General features: G+C 40.3%; 1 protein-coding gene across 1 annotated transcript in view; it reads left to right on the forward strand.

The window, feature by feature from the left end:
• The first annotated feature begins 4,143 nt into the window (after window positions 1-4,143).
• The window catches only part of TMEM39A (transmembrane protein 39A), a 30,657-nt gene continuing 16,977 nt past the window's right edge, over window positions 4,144-17,823 (forward strand). The window contains exons 1-3 of the mRNA XM_019729676.2: window positions 4,144-4,477; window positions 5,679-5,865; window positions 12,330-12,552. Coding sequence (XP_019585235.1) covers window positions 5,753-5,865; window positions 12,330-12,552 — 336 coding nt within the window. The 5' untranslated portion in view covers window positions 4,144-4,477; window positions 5,679-5,752. The remainder of the gene's footprint in view (window positions 4,478-5,678; window positions 5,866-12,329; window positions 12,553-17,823) is intronic.

Raw genomic sequence — 17,823 nt, forward strand, 5'->3', positions numbered from 1 at the left:
GAAATGGTGTAAGATAAAATAATGTTGGTTAATTTAGGAATGGGCCATATCACTCACTCTAGGTGAGCAGGCAAGGCAAGAGGAGAAAATGGATCTCCAACATTATATCATACAAGACTTCTTCCGGATTTCAAATTGTGGACAGAAAAGGGGACACAGGTTAAACCCCACAAGCTCAGGGGACTGAAAATAACCACATAGGATGGCATGTACCTAAAAATCCCTAAGGTGGGCCATGGCGGGAAGTCACATCTTTAATCTGTAGCTTCCTTGACAAAAGCCAATCTTTACCTTAAATTAGCCTATCGTTTTTTTGCATCTAGGATAACACGGCCTTGGAATGTCAGTAATCCCTTTTTCCGGACCAAAGCAGGAAACTATAGAGTCCCTCTTTATTATTCTTGTCCGCTGATTACCATCTCTTTGTGCTGTAAAAAGTGAGCTATTAACTATCCTGTACCCACCTATGTAAAATAAGTGCCTGTCTCTCCAATTTACTTTTATCCAATTCCAGAGATTTCCCCACTTTGCTTTCTCCCACCTCTTAACCTACCACCAATGGATTTCATATAACCCTCCTGCTTTGATTCTACATATAAAATAAACTGCAAACCGCCATTTTGCTGAACATTTTCTCAATCTGTTGAGATTTTGCTTCCTGCAATTGTCGTTAATTTGGCTTAAGTCAACTCTTTTAAGCTTTCTTTCAGGCTGGATGTCTTTTCGTCGACAAAATGAAAACTTCAGTCAAAGTTTCTTTTATTTCCAGGAAGGTGTGCAGTACTTCAAAATGAATGTTCAAAAGTACACAACAAAGCAGTGCACTACATAGATGAACAGCACAATAACTCTCGTTTTCAAAGTTAGTCTAAAATAAATATAGTGGTGAATAATTTTTAAGACTTTAATGATAAAAACTTTTTCTACATTTCATTTTCTGTGATCAGAAGAAAACGGAAATCATCTTGCATTATAATGTCTTTGAAATGAAAACAAATACGTATTTTCTGCAATTTTGCAATGTTTACCGTGTGGAAGAAGAGCGGTGAGATTGAGAGTTAAGTGGATCCTATACACAGGAGGAATAAAGAGCATGTGAATCCAAATAAGTTTCATTTCCTCAACAGGTGACGTGTTTTATTCCAGTAATTTCTATGTGTGAATAGTGCCAGAATCCTGGAGCTTATGAAAACTACAGATTTCTAAGTCCTATGCCAGCCACTAACTTAAAATGCAAACACTGGTTTAAAAGATGCTCCATGTTCAAGCTCCTGGTTGTGTTTTCAAATTCACTTCATGCCACTGACAAGAAAAACCATCCTGAGATGTTCTAAATTAAAATTACAGTGGTGGGAGAGTGTGAGACAGAACAGTTACCTTGTTCATAGCTGTGGATCAGCTCTGACAAGAGTGCTCACATCCCAGTATATCTGTTGGAATTTAGGATTAATTTCCAGGTGGCTATTTCCACAATTATCCATTTCTTATTAGTGCATAAAATTTCCTGCCTGCTGCTGGAACAGGGCCCGGTTGGGACCCCCAAAAAAGAGGCCTGGCCTCTCCCTGCCCTAGATCTTAACAATTGATCAACACCCTCCCTGCAGTTTGAGCTTGGAATGTCCCCTGTCCCAGTTCCTGAGCTTAGGATGTCCTCTGTCCCAGTTTCTGAGCTTAGGATGTCCCCTGTCCCAGTTCCCTGCTTTAGATAATTATCCTGAAACTTACGCTTGCCTACTAGTCACAATACCCCCTCCCCCGCCCCTCTCCCCGTGCTTGCTGGTTACAATCTCTATGGCCTAGCATTCTCTCCAGGTTACTGTCATCTCTGCTCCTGGGTTGGTGAGCATGTTGGAGAGCCACATCGCCAGAGGGGAGGCTCCATGCAAACCTCTAGAACCATCATGTAGCCTCTGGAGGAAGGCCCAGATTTTCCCTTAAATTTCCCAGACTAGTCTGAGAATGTTAAGGCAGTTTTTGGAGGTGTTAACCCACTGCCTTCTCAGATCATCGGTGCTCTGATAATAAACGATTATTAAATGACCCAACTCTTGTGTCGGTCTACTGGTTGAACGGTGCAAGCAGCACAAGCCCTGGACTCATTTGGCCTCCGGTTTAACTGCCCACAGCTAATCCACAGGAGCAGACACTTCTTCCTGGTGGACTCTGCTAAGCCTATCCCAGAACTAACCCCCTTCACCTTCTCCCATCCCCTTTATCTATAGTTAATGCAAACCCTTTCAGAACGGCTTACATCTTTCTCCCCCACTTGACGTATAACTTGCAAAACTCTAGTATGATGGACATGTATGTCTTTTCCACCTAGCCAAACTGCTGGTGGTTTGGACTTCATGCCCCAAGCCGGTCTTCTTTTTGGCTAGCATTTTTGGCTCCATAAAACCTTTCTTAATAAAAGACTTTCAGCCATGGAAGTTGGAATTTTTCTTAACACCATATTCCCCTTTGCTCATCACGATCTAGCTATACAGCTTTGTATTAAGTTTCTTAAACATGCCAAGCTCTTACCCACCTTAGAGTCTCTGCATAAGTTTTATTTTCTATCTGGACTGCTTTTCGTTCCCATCTTTATATCTCTGGTTCTTTCCCAACATTCAGGTTTCTGCTAAAATGTCATTACCTCAGACATATATATCCCTCCCCCCCAAAAGAGCACTCTCCTTATCATCTACCTTATCCCCTTATTTGTCTTCTTCATAATACAATCTGTAATTATTTTATTTATTAAATGAATGTTTCCCTCATTAGAATAAAAGCTCCGGGAGGCCAAAGACATATCTGTCTTGTTTACTAACACTGTGCCTGGTACACAGTAGTCACTAAATAAATAACTGCTGAATGAAAGATGGATGCTGAAGAGCCAACAGAAAAGTGGTAAAGGAGTTTCAATGTAGCAAGCTAGGAAACAGTTGACAGAGCAAATATGACAATAAATGTGCAAAATTCCTTACGCCTACAGGTGAAAACAATGAAAATATTCAATGATCTGTGTTCAATTTTATATGTTCATGAATGAAAGTGTTGAATTGTATCTATTCATGAATGAAAGTTCTGTGTGGTACGTTAGGACAGTAAGACTATTTGGGAATATTACTAACTTTTGTGGTTTTGATATTGGTCATTCCAGCTCTAAATTCTGTGTTAATTTTCAACACATTATTGAATGTCTCTTAGTTTCACTTTCCTCTGTAAAATAGGAACAATGGTAATATCGAAATATTATGAGATTTAGATGAAATATATAAAGCTACTTAGTCTAGTATCTGGTACTACAAAAAACTCAGTAACAGTTAACTAATACTGTTAGCTAATAACTAACTACACTTGATACAAAGGGCTTTCTCTTAAGGTGCTTAAAATCTCTGGAATAAGAAATATCATACTCCTTTTGATACTTTTACTTTTCTTCTAACACCAAACTATTGGCAGTTTCTGAATTCATCATGATGTTGTCCACCTCCTTACCTTCTTATCTGCTACTTCCTTTACTAGAAAGCCATTCTCCCGCGAACACCTATTCATTCTTGGAGTCCTGGCTTTAAACCCCAAGCTCTCTGTGAAGCTTTTCTTGATATTGACACCACTACCACTCCACAGAATTTATTACGCTGTCTTGCATGCTATCTCCGGACCTTGGGCAGAATTTTAAAGTTGCATTTATTGTAATAAATTGTAATTACTGTTTTCCTGGTGTCTTGTCTCTCCCACTAGACTGTGAGCTCTTTGTGACAGTCATTTTTGTAACTCCAGCATCTGTCTAGCCCTTCCCGTTACAGTAAGTGCACTATTGGATGCTAAACTGAAGCAAGACTGCGCGACTCGGCTCCTTAGCAGTGACGTGACCTTAGATGACGTCTCCCAACCTCCCCCATCTGTAAAATGGAAGACATAATTTGCACACCGTTGTTACTTGGAATCCATGAAATAACAAGAGCCCTTCCTTACAGGCTGGGTGACCCAGGCCCGAGGAGGAAATACGTTAGCCAGCGCTGGCCGGGCAGACAGAGCCATGAGCCCAGCAGAGAGGGCGCATCCCACTGCGCAGGTGCACGCAGGAGGGGTTTGGGTGCCCGCTCCCGGAGCTGCCTGTGCAGTTCCGGGGGCCACCTCGCCACTGGGGCTCTGGACCGTCGCGGGGATGACGTCATCGCCGTGCGCTGCCACGTCTGCTCTGCTCCGCGGTAATGGAGGCTAAGGATGAGTGCTGACGGGGTCGGGATCTGCTTCTAGCTTCAGCTCTGGCTCTGACTGGCACCGACTCAGGGTCTGGGTCTAGGTCTGGGTCCGACAGCGCGAAGTTTGGACACCGATTTTCGACTCTCTGGGCGGGAACAGCCTGCGGACAAGCAGCTGGTGTGGAGCGCCTCAACGCGGGGAGGGAGTTCACTTGCCTGGGGTCCCGCCTGTAAAGCTGCCGCTTCCTCCCAGCGATCCAGCCCCACCGGCGGGGTCTCCTCCATGCGTGAGTATCACTGAGCTGCCGCGGGGTCCGTCTGTCCTGGGCCTGCTTCGGCCCCCCGGGTTGCGCAGCGGGGACTGCTTTGTCTTCCCCCTTGGGGCCAGTCTATTCAAGTTTGTAGTCTCTCGCCAGCCACCCACCCCCACCCCATCCTCTCGCTTCTTTCATCCCAATGCTTTTGCTCCGTTTTCTTTCCTTTTGCTCGTCAGCTCCTGCCGACATCCAGCGGTTTGAATGCTTTGTCTCACCTGGCGTTTGTTAAAATCCACAACCGAAAGCTGTAGGAATAGGGAACATCGGAACAGTCTACAGTAACGTTTTGAAAGCCAGGGTTTTTATTTTGTTTTGTTTTGCCTTTTTTTTTTTTTTTAAACAGTATGTCATTCTTTAGTTTTTAAGTTGTATTTGTTTAGGAAACATTTTGGTATCCATATTGGGGGAAACGTGGTTTTGTCATGGAAAACACAGTTTACTCTTTTCAGTGAGGGTCTTTATCTGTTTCTTCTCTTTTAATCCTGCAGTTTCTTTAATTTGTAAATGCTTTTACAGCAGTTTTTCTGGAGTGGGCATCCACTTGAGATCCTTTCAATGTTTTCACTCTAACATAGGGAGATACCACTTGAACAGTTTCAAAGAGTTAAAAGCCCTGCTAATGTACTTCTGTCGATCATTGTCATTCCTGACAACAACCTCTGTAGGACAGGGAACACTTTTTTTTTGCTGATAAAGAAAGAAACTCAGATATAGTCAGATAATATGTGACACATCTGATGTCAGAACCAGGTCCCCTAACAAAACCTAAGAATTGGACAGTGCTGATTCTCCTCTATTTCAGGTGGCTTACTGTGAAATATTACATTTGAATTGGAAATGCTTATATCAGATGTTTCTTGTAAACGTCTACCTGATTGTAATATCTTTCATATGCTATAAGTCAACTGACAAAATACACAAACTGTGGCTTCCCTAATGCTGACCAGAGCTTAGATCAGAACTTAGGCTTCTGACCTGACCCAATAGAGTCTGAATAGTCCTTTCATTAGTATAAAGTAATAGGCACTGAGAGCATTTGCTTGAAAATCTGGTTTTACAAGTCCTGCTTTCTCAGTTTTTCTGGTTGTTTTGTGACATTGCCTAGTTTAAAAATAGTAAACTGATATGTAAATTTTCATTTGTGTTTTTTTTTTGTTTTGTTATTGTTCAGAGTTGAAACAGGTTGACCACCATTAACCTGGGTTGCAACTACAGGTGGCACTGGAAGCAGACTGGTTCCCGGACATGCCCGGTGGAAGGAGGGGCCCTAGTCGGCAGCAGCTAAGCCGTTCAGCTTTACCTTCTTTACAGACTTTGGTTGGTGGGGGCTGTGGCAATGGAACAGGCCTTAGAAACAGGTAAAGAAGAAATAAGACTATCCATAATTTTTTATATCCTGTGATCAGTAAGATTAACATAGAAGTCATCATGCTGTTTAGGTATTTGTTTATGAAGATGACTTCTTGACACTGAAGTAGAAATCCTGCCCTTGAAGACTGAAAGCTCAGTATTCCAGAATACTTGGGAGGTAGAAGTTGTGGTATAGGACCTACAAAATGAGAGCAGTCCAATTCTTACTTGTGGCTCATAACCCAAATTCTAGTCATCACCTTTTTATTAATAGCTATTAAAAGAAGGGAGGAGTGAATTAAAGTACAAGGCAAATGTAATGATTTAATCACCAGCATTCTTTTTTGTTGTTCAAAAAATTGTTTGAAATTAATAAACTGTCAGCTGTAACCTAAACATCTTAAGATTTTTATGTCATGCTGTATGAGAATAAAGAATTTGATTTTTTTAATGGAAATTTATCTCTGTTCCTAATTTTTAAAAGTTAGGGTGAATTATTTCTAATCAAGGATAACTAACTTCAAAAAAAAAAAGGAAAAAAAGGGTAACTAACTTCATCAGGAGATTCAATCATGTAGAGATGGAAAGAGTTGGCTTTTGATTAGGGTAATTTTTGCCAGCTAATTTGTGCTCCCTCCGTGAACAGTTTTCTCTTGCTTTGATGCTAATTTTCAAATCTAGCAATCCCTACTGCTGCTGTCTTTTTAGGCCCTACTTATATTATTTGTGCACTTCTCTCTTCCTGGTCTGCTCTCCCTCTTTCTGACTTTCCAACCCAAGTTCTCCTGTGTCCTCAAAATCAGTTCTGAATTTGTCATTTCATTGGGGGTTGTCCCTGAAATTCCAATTTGGAGGGATTTTTCCAGTTTCTGAGTCTCATTATACTAATTTTTCTATCCAAATTTTATGTTTATATATGTGTACAGATTACAGAGTATTATTTTTCACTCTGCTCTTTGGATTTTCTCCCTTTCAAAACGATGATACTATCTGCTTCATAGCAGGATGTGAAAATAAAAGAAATAGCTTTGAAGTAACTTTTTAAAACTTTACCCTGAATTTTCCAAAATTTCTACAACATGTATTATTTTATATTTTTAAAAATAAAGAAAAATAAAAAGTTAGAATATGTGAAAATGCTTTTGAAGAAAGGTACTGTCTAATATACCGGGGTGCCAAAAAAATGTATACACATGACTTGTATTCATCTTTTGTTATTGGTATATGTTGAGTATTATCTTAATACTCAACATATACCAATAACAAAACAATTTTAATACAGTTTTTTCCTTTCTTAAAATGTGTATATATATTTTTTGCACCCTCTGTAGATATTGAAGTGAAGGATGTTTTCTATTTGAAGCATATGTATGCCTTAAGTTTACTAATATATACTGTCAACTTAGTGATTCAGTACTTTCAAATTACAATGGAAAATCGTAGCTGTGCCTAGCTAGGATTCTATCTAGCTAAACAATTCTAGATCTGCCTCTGTATTAACTCCAGCAGTTCTTTGTTCACTTTCTTCTACTTGGGCTTTGAGGATTCCCCTAGGTAATAAAGTTCTCAGACGGAACTACAGACTCCCTCCTCAGTGTCCTGGGGGCTATTATAGGAGCGCTTAGAAGGAAGAAAGAGGCAGGCAGGCCTGGCTGTCCAGGCTTCACGTTTCCTAGTCCTCCCTTAATCAGACTAATGCTATGTGTTTTAAATATTGGAATACCATGTAAAATATCTTTTGGGGGACGAAAAATGAAGTGTTCTGCTATTAAAAAAAGAGCTGAACACGACATTCTTAGATGATCCTGCTTGCACTTGAACTCTGCAACTAGAGTACTGGGAAGAACTAGGAACATTTGGAAAATATCTCTGCTCTTAGGTGGGTTTAGATCATGTATTCTTTTCTCTGCCTTCTTTGTAGCTCTTCTGTCCTGGCTTTCAAGGGTTCCCATCATGGTTGTCTTAATCGACCATTCTTTACCTACTTTCCTCCTTGAATATATATGTCTTTAGCATTTAATTGGGTGGTGGGGAGAAAAACATATTTTTCAACAGATTAGAATAAAGATGGAAGGTCATATTGTTCATCGTTTGAAAAGTCACTGTTATTAAATGACTATCTTGTGACATTTTTACCTAAAGAGGTTATTTTGGGAGATGTTTCTATATTTGTTTCTTGATGGGAAAGAAGCAGTCTAGAATAGGGTATTAAAAAAGACCTGGGATAGGGGTATTAAAAAATATGGAAAAAACCCAGTGATAAATCGCCTAAAATATAGTTTTAGGAAGGATGTGTATGTGTACAAAGAAAGTGTCCAGACGAGGAGAACTCACTTCTGGAGTGTCTGTAAAGAGAGAAACATAATTGCTTAAGTGTGATATTATTTTGGATGATATATTTGATTCCGCAAGACAGGTCAGCTGGAGAAGAGAGCATTTACGCCTGTTTGGTAGGTGTTTGTGGCCCGATTGGTGAAGTTAAACTTGAGAATGTCAAAGAGCTAGTTTGGTAACACAGTCAAGATTGAAATCCATAGTTCTCTGTCCCATTTTCTACCTGTGGGGAGCAGGAATTTGTTCTTGGGACAGTGTGCTTAGGTGATTGCCTTCTAAAGGAGGGGGATATACTGTGAATTTTTGAGTTTCCTAGAGAGCTTTTAGTTGAGAATCTTATTTGAGAAGGACTAAGCGGGAGTGTTTCTTTGTTTTGTCCTTGCAGGTACTTTATTAATAATATCACCTGAGCATGTCCAAATGATCACTGCTTTATTCCTTCTTATTCTTCTTTATTCCTTTGAAGCTTTCTTACTTGATCCATTTGCTTAGATTGTGCTGCTTGCTGGCTCCATAAAAGCCAATCTTAGGCCTGCTATGCTAAGTCTTTCCTGCACACAAACTTTACATGCAAAGACAAAGCAGATGTTCAGCATAAACCACATTGTTTGCGCAAATGGTTTAGGCACAATGAGCCACTCTTATTATTCAGGGAAACTCTTCTATCAGTTTCCAGTCAAGTTCCCAGATGCCAGCCTTGCAAGCAGCCCTTTCTTAGGTTAGCTATGCTGAACACCTGCTTTCCTTTTGGGAGTCTGGAATTTCGGTACTGCTAGGCAGAGAGTGTTTCCATGGCTAGCCCCCAGTAAAAACCTTGGGCACTGACTAATGAGCCTTCCTGGTAGACAGTACTTCACACGTGTTGTCAAGAGTAGTTGCTGAAGAGTTAAGTGCATCCTATGTGACTCCACTGAGAAAGCCCTCTTAGTTTGCACCTGGTTTTCTCCAGACTTTGCCCCATCTACTCGTAGTTTTCCTCTGCTGACTGATTTGTATCCTTTTGCTATGATAAATCTGAGTTGTGAACATGACTGTATGCCGAGTCCTATGAGTGCTCCTAGCAAATCATCAAGTCTGGGCTTGGTCTTGGGGACCTGCAGCGCAGTTTGAAAGAGAATATTCAGTGTTAACATTGAGATGCGTTCTTTAAAGAGAATCTATTCCAACCCTTGTATTATAGATGAAGAAACTGAGGCTCAGGGATATACAGTTACTTTCTCAAAGACCACAGCGGGTTAGTGGAAAATCTGGGACTAGAACTTGCCCACATTGTATTTCAAACATTTGTGTCACTTTGCTTTTCTTGAATCTAATTTTATATCCTGTTAGAGGAATAATACTTTTGTTTTCTCTAAATAACACCACTGTAACTAATTTTCTGAGATTATTGACCAAGTCTGTTTATTTAAGCTTTTTTTTTTATGTGGGGTGTGTTAAGAACTTTGATCATATCTCTTCTCGAGCTTTCAACTTAACAGGAATACTAGCTCTTTCCCATTGATGCTCTGGATCACTTTATTTGACCTTTGTCTCTGTTTTCTCTTGAAGTATAATAGCCCCCATATGTAGACTACCACAAGTGTAGATTTTTTTTCCTTCGTTTCGAATATCTTTCTTGAGGCCCAGCATGTTATTGACTTTGTTAACTGCAGAGGCACCTTAGTCTTCACTTGGGAAAAAATTCTGTAAGAACCTTTTTAACCTTCAAATCATAACAAATAATTTAGCATGCTTTCCCCCTTGGTGTATTTTTGACTGAGAGGGATTAGAATTTCTATTTTGTTCTAGAATAGAGAGCTCCTAACCTTGTAACTTCTCGTCAGAGTTTTTTTATTTCCTATCTTATGATTAACTGGAGTGAGGGAATGGATCGGCTGCTGGCATTAATCCCCTCCATTCAAGTTCACCAAATTGTACAACTCCAGAGGGCACTTCTCACGTTGCACTCTGTGTGAATGTTGTCTCCTGGGGTTGTGCAGCGCTGTGGCCCATCTCCCATGTGGATCAGAGGGCTGTGGTGTGTTAATAATTGGTTTATGATTGAGCAGGTAAGGTTGTGAGACCTGATAGATCACAACCTACTCCTTGGTAAGCTTGTTCTATTGAAGAATGAGAGGAAGAAACTTCTAAAATTTTTTCTGACACCCCCACCCCACCCCCACCCCTATACCTATTCTTCCCTTCTAGCTCCTCTAAGTTTCTGCCATGGTATTCTTTTTTTTTTCCAATTTTTTTCTTAGGATTTTTTTTTTTTTTTTTTTAAATTGGGGAACAGTATGTTTTTCCAGGGCCCATCAGCTCCAAGTCGTCCTTCAATCTAGTTGTGGAGGGCACAGCTCAGCTCCAAGTCCGGTCACCATTTTCAATCTTAGTTGCAGGGGGCACAGCCCACCATCCCATGGGGGATTGAACCGGCAATCTTGTTGAGAGCTCGCGCTCTAACCAACTGAGCCATCTGGCCGCCCTGCCATGGTATTCCTCACTGTGCAGAATGAGCACAGTTCATATTCCCGTGAGTCACAGAAAGTGTTGTGAATGTCACATACTAATGCTAGATTTCTATATTTGGAAATTTTAGAGTTGAATGGTAATGTTAATATTGTTCCTTCCCTGGAATCTTCTTTGAAAGTATCTAAACCAAGCCTCTTTTCCTTGTTCTGTAAGCCATAGTACACTCTTAGATCTCTATGACTAATTCCAGGTATATAAATACTGGGAAGTTTTATTCCCTTCCTCCATCTTGTCATTTTAGATAGCCCAGCTATTTCTGACCTATAAAATAGCTTGGAAGAAAGAACAACAAGAAGGTAGGGATTAAAACCTGTATATTTTAATTTGTGTTTTAAGAGATTGCGCTATGTTTTATGACTGTATTGGTCTGCTGTCTTCTCAACCTAAAGGTATATATTTGCAGTGAACTAGGAAAAGTACAGTCTCTATCCCTAAGATTGTGGTCTGATAGACAAGACATAGATATATACAAAAAAATTATATAATAGTATGAAAAGTACATATAATAAAGGCATATGTTATATGCCATTGAGTCAGCTCCTACTCCTCGCAAGCCTATGAGTGAGTGATGTCCACAGTGTCCTATACTCAACAGGACAGCTCCTGCAGACTCATGCCTATGCTGCTTTTATGGAGTCCGTCCATCTCACATATGGCCTTCCTCTTTTCCTGCTGTCTTCTGTTTTTCCCTGCATAAAGGCATAGTTCAGGTGTAATGGAAGTACAGAGGAGCGATGAACGAGTTTTAATGGAGTGAGTCAGAGTAAGCTTCTTGTAGGATATGCTTGATCATTTTAAGTCTTGAAGGATTTTGTCAGTAAGTGTATGTGAGAAGTTAAGGAAGGTGGTTTTGGAGGGTATTGCCGGTAAAAGGAATGGTGTGTACAAAAGAATAGGGCGCATGTAGAATAGTGATAAGAGATGGAGCTGGTCTGGTAAGCAGAGGGATTCATGGGACATACTAAAAATTTTTGGATATTAATTATCCTATCAGCAGTGCAAAGTCATTAAAGGGGTTTAGGCAGGAGAGTAACACTATCTGAGTTTCACTTTAGAAAGATCTCTGAAGGCAGATTGGAGGATTTGGTGAAAGTGGAGTTGAATTTAGGGAAATTACTGCAGTAGTTTAGATGAAAAATAGTAACTGCTTGAACTAAGGCAATGGGGTTTAGAGAAGAGGGTACAGTTTGCAAAAAGTTTTATAAGTGGAATATATAAGATTTAGAGAGTGATTGGATGTGGTGAGTTAGAAGCGAAGTTCTCATGTGACCCCCAGGTTTCTGGTGTGGGCAGCTAACTGGGTGGGACATGAACTAGGGTCAGGACTGCAGGAGGAGAACACAGAGATGTCCAGTACACAGCTTGATAACAGGGTCCAGAACTCAGCAGCAATCTCTATGGAAAGAAATTTTCGTTTTCTGCATGTAGGCGGTAATGGAAGTCATGGCTGCATAGGAAGTCACTGAGAAAGAGTGTGTAGAGGGAGAAGACACGGGCCAAAGATCCTAGGACAGAGTTGTGGGGAAAGCCAACAGGGAAAGGGTAGGTGGAGAGGGAAGCAGCGGCCCCGTGCCCTGTGACACCGCAGGGCATCACTACTGGAGTTAACGCTCGTTTTCTCTTTCAGGAATGGTAGTGCTATTGGCCTTCCGGTCCCACCTATCACAGCCTTAATCACCCCAGGTCCTGTTCGTCATTGCCAAATTCCTGACTTGCCTGTGGATGGGAGCCTGCTCTTTGAATTTCTCTTTTTCATCTACCTGCTGGTGGCTCTGTTCATTCAGTACATCAACATCTATAAAACAGTGTGGTGGTATCCTTACAATCATCCTGCTTCTTGTACTTCTTTGGTAAGTCTTAATAAGCCTTTAAGTTCTTCATGTTACTTAGCCAAGAAACTGGTTGGAAAGCTATGTGCAGAAATTATTTTTCTGACTAATTTTTTTCCTCATAAAATGTTTTTCTATTACACTACACATTACTTTCAGAACTATAATGTCATAAGATTCAAATAATAAATATCTGGCTTCGGTCTGTGACTGGAGGAAAGAAAAACATAAATAAAAATGCATAAAACATTTAAATAATGTATTATAATATCACAGAAGGTTTTGATATTTAGCTTTCTCTATATACCATGTAATAATTGTTGGAAGTTTAAGGGGCCAATATGATTAAATTCCAGGAACTCTACCCTTTTATATCTGTATTAGGATAATGGTAGCTTCTATAACGTAAATAAACCCAAAATTGTATAATGCTTCAAACATACAACAGTTTGAGGCAGTTGCCCTGGTTGGCAGGACCTTTGGTCGATTAGGGGACCCAGGCTGATGGAGGCGGCCGTCTTCCAACGTGTGGCCTTCAAGTTGGCTGTGGTCCATCCCTGTCAGCCAGAAAGGGGAAAGAGCAAAGGGAATTAGAAAGGAGAGTTGCTTACAGGCCCGACACACATCATTTTACATGTGTTCACTCCTAACTGCAAGGGAGGCTGGAAAATATAGTTCTTTTACTGGGTTAATTGTTACCCTGAGTAAAATTGGACTGTTACAAAAATAAAATTGAGACAAAAACTAGCTGTCTTTGCTAAAGTACATCACAATATATTGTAGGTTTCTTCTACCTTCTTTCCAGTTGTTTCGGAGGGCTGTGATCATCTTGATACAGAGAAGGTTCTCCATAGGTGGGTGTATAAAATAACGGGTAAGGCTAGTCAGGTGATTTGACAGATAAGTGCTTGGCAGTGGCAGATTTGGATGGGTAATGGAGATACGCTCTAGGAGAAACATTGTCCTGGGTCGTTTTTGTGTCTGTGACTTATAAGTGATTAGAAAACTTCCCTGGCCTGGTGAACATAAAAAGGAAATGTGGACCAAAATTTTCAAGATAGTATGGAAAGGGAATAAACATTTTTCTTTTAAATATTTGTATCACTTGGTTGTTCCTGGAATTAACTGTTAAGAATTTTCTTTCCACATTGACCATCTATCGATTCAATATCAGGTGAAAAGAATTTTACTTTCTTCATTTAAGAATTATAGTGATTTAGTGCCAAATTGTGTGCTTTATTTTTAAGTCTTTCTTCCCCACCTGGATTATGAATTTATTGAGTGTGGGAACTGTACTTCATCCTTCTTTGGACACGGTGTTATAAAATGAAGAGGTTGGATCAGCTGATCTTTAAGTCTTCTTCCAGCTATGTAGCTCTAAATACCTCACTATCTTAACAGTGACATTGGCAAACACTTATTAAGGTACTTGCTGGTTATTTGCAGTTATTATCTCATTTACTCTTTGTAAAAATAGGTCGGTACTACTGTATGACTCCCATTTTATAAGTGAGAAATACAAGACCTAGAAATTATGCAACTAGCTTAAAATCACATAGTGACACAGTGAGCACTCAAATCTAGACCTATCTGCTATGCTTTACTTTCTGTATTTAATCCATGGTTACTCCATAATTACTTGTTGCGTAGGTCATTACACAATTTCCACTTTGACATCCTATGAAAACTTCTCACTTAATGAATTTTCAGGCTAATCAAAAAGCTCTTCTCCCACTCAGCCATTTCTTATGAAAGTTCTTTTAAAACTCCCCTACAGAAGATGTAGATGCCTGACAACTGCACTGTACACCTGAAGCCGAACAATAATGAATGTCAACTGCAAGTTTATATATATAGTTACAAGAAGCAGAGCACAGCATTAGGAATAGAGACAGTGGAAATGTAACGGCTGTGTGTGATGTCAGAGGGGTAGTGGATGGGGGAGGGGGGTTGACACAGTGTGAGGGATATAAATGATAAATGTCTAACTATTACTTTGTTTTGTGCACCTGAAACTAATTAAAAATAAATAAATAAATAAGTCCCCTACAAATGTTTCCTGGAAACGAAGGGAGCCAGCGCTCCTGTCAGTCAGGAGCTGCTGCTGCACTGCTGACTCCAGAATGATGCTTCCTTGGCACTGATGCACCACCATAAATGGGTGCCTTTCACTTGCCACTCTCCTCACTTCACTCAGTTCTCAGTTCAAGTTTTACGTGATACCTGTTTGGCAGAAACTAAATCAAATCGAGAACGTTCGTAGCTTTAGCTTTCTATTCTGTAGTAGAGGAAGGCACACTTAGAGGAGGTTATCATGCGGACTGGCTCGCGTATCTGCCACCCATGGCCCTTGCTCACACAAAGCTCACAGTTTAATTGTGGAGCTAAAAGTTACACATGTGGCATAGCAAATAAGGTAAGATTTTAGCCCATGAATCTGAAAGGGGCCTGAATCAGTGAGCTGCTCAAAGATAAATGGGCTGTGAGAGACCTAGATCCTTCGCATCACTGCCGGTGTTCAAGCATAGCAGGTGGCAGCCTGACTGGGACGTCTAGAAGGGACTCAGACCTCACCTGGTGAGCTGTCTCTTTTAAGTTCTGTCATGCATATCTGACTCAGAAATGAGTCACATTTATATATTAGGTTTTTTTTTTCCATTTCAAGATCTTAATAATTACCAAAAAGTACACCTGAATATGTACAGTATCATTCTAGCTGTCAAGCAGTTGGCTGAATGAGTCTTAACCCTAAGAAACATAAAAGCTAGAAGTAGTATGGTAAATTATTCAGAATAGTTAGGAGTGGAAGTCTCTGATTAATCAAATATTCCGGTTTATAGAGTTAATCATAAGTAGATAACCAGTTTTCAGTGATTTAGAATATAACAAAATTTGCTTACTAACAAGATGCTTTAGGCACTTACTTTTTTTTTTTTTTTTTTAAGATTTTATTGGGGAAGGGGAACCAGGACTCTATTGGGGAACAGTGTGTACTTCCAGGCCTTTTTTCCAAGTCAAATTGTCCTTTCAGTCTTAGTTTTGGAGGGTGCCGTTAAGCTTCAAGTTGTTGTCCTTTCTATCTTAGTTTTAGAGGGCGCAGCTGAGCTCCAGGTCCATTTGCTGTTGCTAGTTGCAGGGGGCAAAGCCCACCATCCCTTGCGGGAGTCGAATCAGCAACCTTGTGGTTGAGAGGATGCGCTCCAACCAACTGAGCCATCCGGGAGCTCAGTGGCAGCTCAGCTCAAGGTGCCGTGTTCAATCTTAGTTGCAGGGGGTGGAGCCCACCATCCCTTGCGGGCGTCGAGGAATTGAACTGGCAACCTTGTGGCTGAGAGCCCACTGGCCCATGTGGGAATCAAACCAGCAGCCTGGAGTTAGGAGCACGGAGCTCTAACCGCCTGAGCCACTAGACCGGCCCGGCACTTAAATCTTTTGATATTAAAAGAATGTCTTAGATGGACTGTTGATGCCTAAATAAGACCCTCAGGGAGTCGAGTGAATTTGCTTGCATTACTTTGGAGGAGTGGGGTGAGCAAGAAGGGCTTAAAACCAAGAAGGGCTAAATATTGTTAGAATCTAAAACAGATAGTGGGGGTGGGGGGGGAATGACCTGAGGAGCGTATGGTCAGCCACTCTCGTGACATTCTGCTGGCTGTTCCGCCTTTAAAATGTATCCCAAATCTGGCCACTGCATCTCCATTCCTACTCACCCTGTTCAATCCATAATCATTTCTCACCTGAGTCAAAAGCAATAGCTTCTTAATTGATCTTGCTCCACTATAATATTAATATATTCTCCATATAGCAATCAGTGTATTTAAAAATACAAATACAATCGTGGCACCCTTTACGTGAAACACTTTTATGACTTCCCATTACAGAAAAATATATATAAACTCGATCTTTTGTTGCTCATTACCTCATTTCAGCCTTCTTGCTGATTTTCAAACGTACGTCTATTTTCCTGCCTTTGGGGCTTTGTGATTTTTTTTTTCCTCTGCCTTAGGCACTGTGCCCCCAGATATTGCTGGTGTTTTTTTTATCATTTAGCTCTCAGCCCAAATACCATCTTCCCTAACAACCAATTTAAATTGGCTCTGCACCTCCTTTCCCAGTCGTTATTTATCAGTTTTACTTCTTGCCAGCAGTTACAACTATTTGAAGTGCTTTTACTTCTTAGCTTGTTTATTGTCATTAGCCTTCTCCCTTAAACAAATTTATTAAAGATAAGGGTTTAGCTACTGTAACAGGGTGGCTAAAAGAGAAAAGAAGCTTATTTCCGTACTAAATAAAAATTAGGTAGGTGATATAAGGCCATTGTGGCAACTCTTTGTGTCTGTTGTTCTGCCACCCCCAACATGCTTCTTCTCAACCATGGTCCAAGGTAAGCTACTCCAAGTCCTGTCATAATCTGGCTGACAGGAAGGAGGAACGGAGAAAGAGACAACCTTTAAGAGCATGTGTGACTTGGAAGTTGTACACATCACTTCCTCTCACCTCCTTCATTTACAAGCAGTTTTTGCAAGGGAGGCTGGGAAATAATTCTGTAGTTAGCTGGGAGTCAGTGCCCAGTTAAATTCTGCTGTGATGGCAGAAGAGAACTAGTAAGCTCTGCCATCCCCTTGCCCTCGCACACCGCAGTAAAAAGTAAGATCCAGGATGGCAAGAACCCTGTCTATCATTCTTCAGCCCTGTACCCTCAGTATCAAGAATACTTGGCACGTCATGGGTGCCTAGTATATATTTGCTGAATGAATTAATTGAGAAATTCAACTTTTTATTCTGGAAGCAGAACTGTGAAAACCTACAGGCCTTTTGACCATCAAAATGAAAATACATCCCGATTTTGTTGGTTGCTAATGACTTCATTTTGTTTAGTATCACAGTTATACAGACTTTGAACTAGAAGGAACTGTGTTTAGCACGTAGGTAATGCTAGCATTTTATAGGAAGAAGAGATCAAATATAAGACATGTTTTTAAATCAAAGTAAGGAGAAGGACTGAATGTAATTGATGTTTCAGCGAGTAGGGAATTTAGGTTAGTAGATTACCAATGGATTGCATCAAGAGACACCAACAACAGCAATTCCTACAGACTGGCAGTTCCAACTGATCCATTAAATTTGACACTCATAAATACGGCATTTTAGATAAATTATTCTTGCCATAATCCTGCAGGTTATCACTTGTTAACCCAAAACTGTAATCTTTTCCTTTTAATACAGTAAACTTTACAAAAAGGAGAGGAATACATTTCCAGGTAGTTTAAAATAGTGTTTGAAAAGTTAAAG

Source organism: Rhinolophus sinicus, linkage group LG01, assembly GCF_036562045.2.
Source record: "Rhinolophus sinicus isolate RSC01 linkage group LG01, ASM3656204v1, whole genome shotgun sequence".
NCBI classification, from domain to species: domain Eukaryota; kingdom Metazoa; phylum Chordata; class Mammalia; order Chiroptera; family Rhinolophidae; genus Rhinolophus; species Rhinolophus sinicus.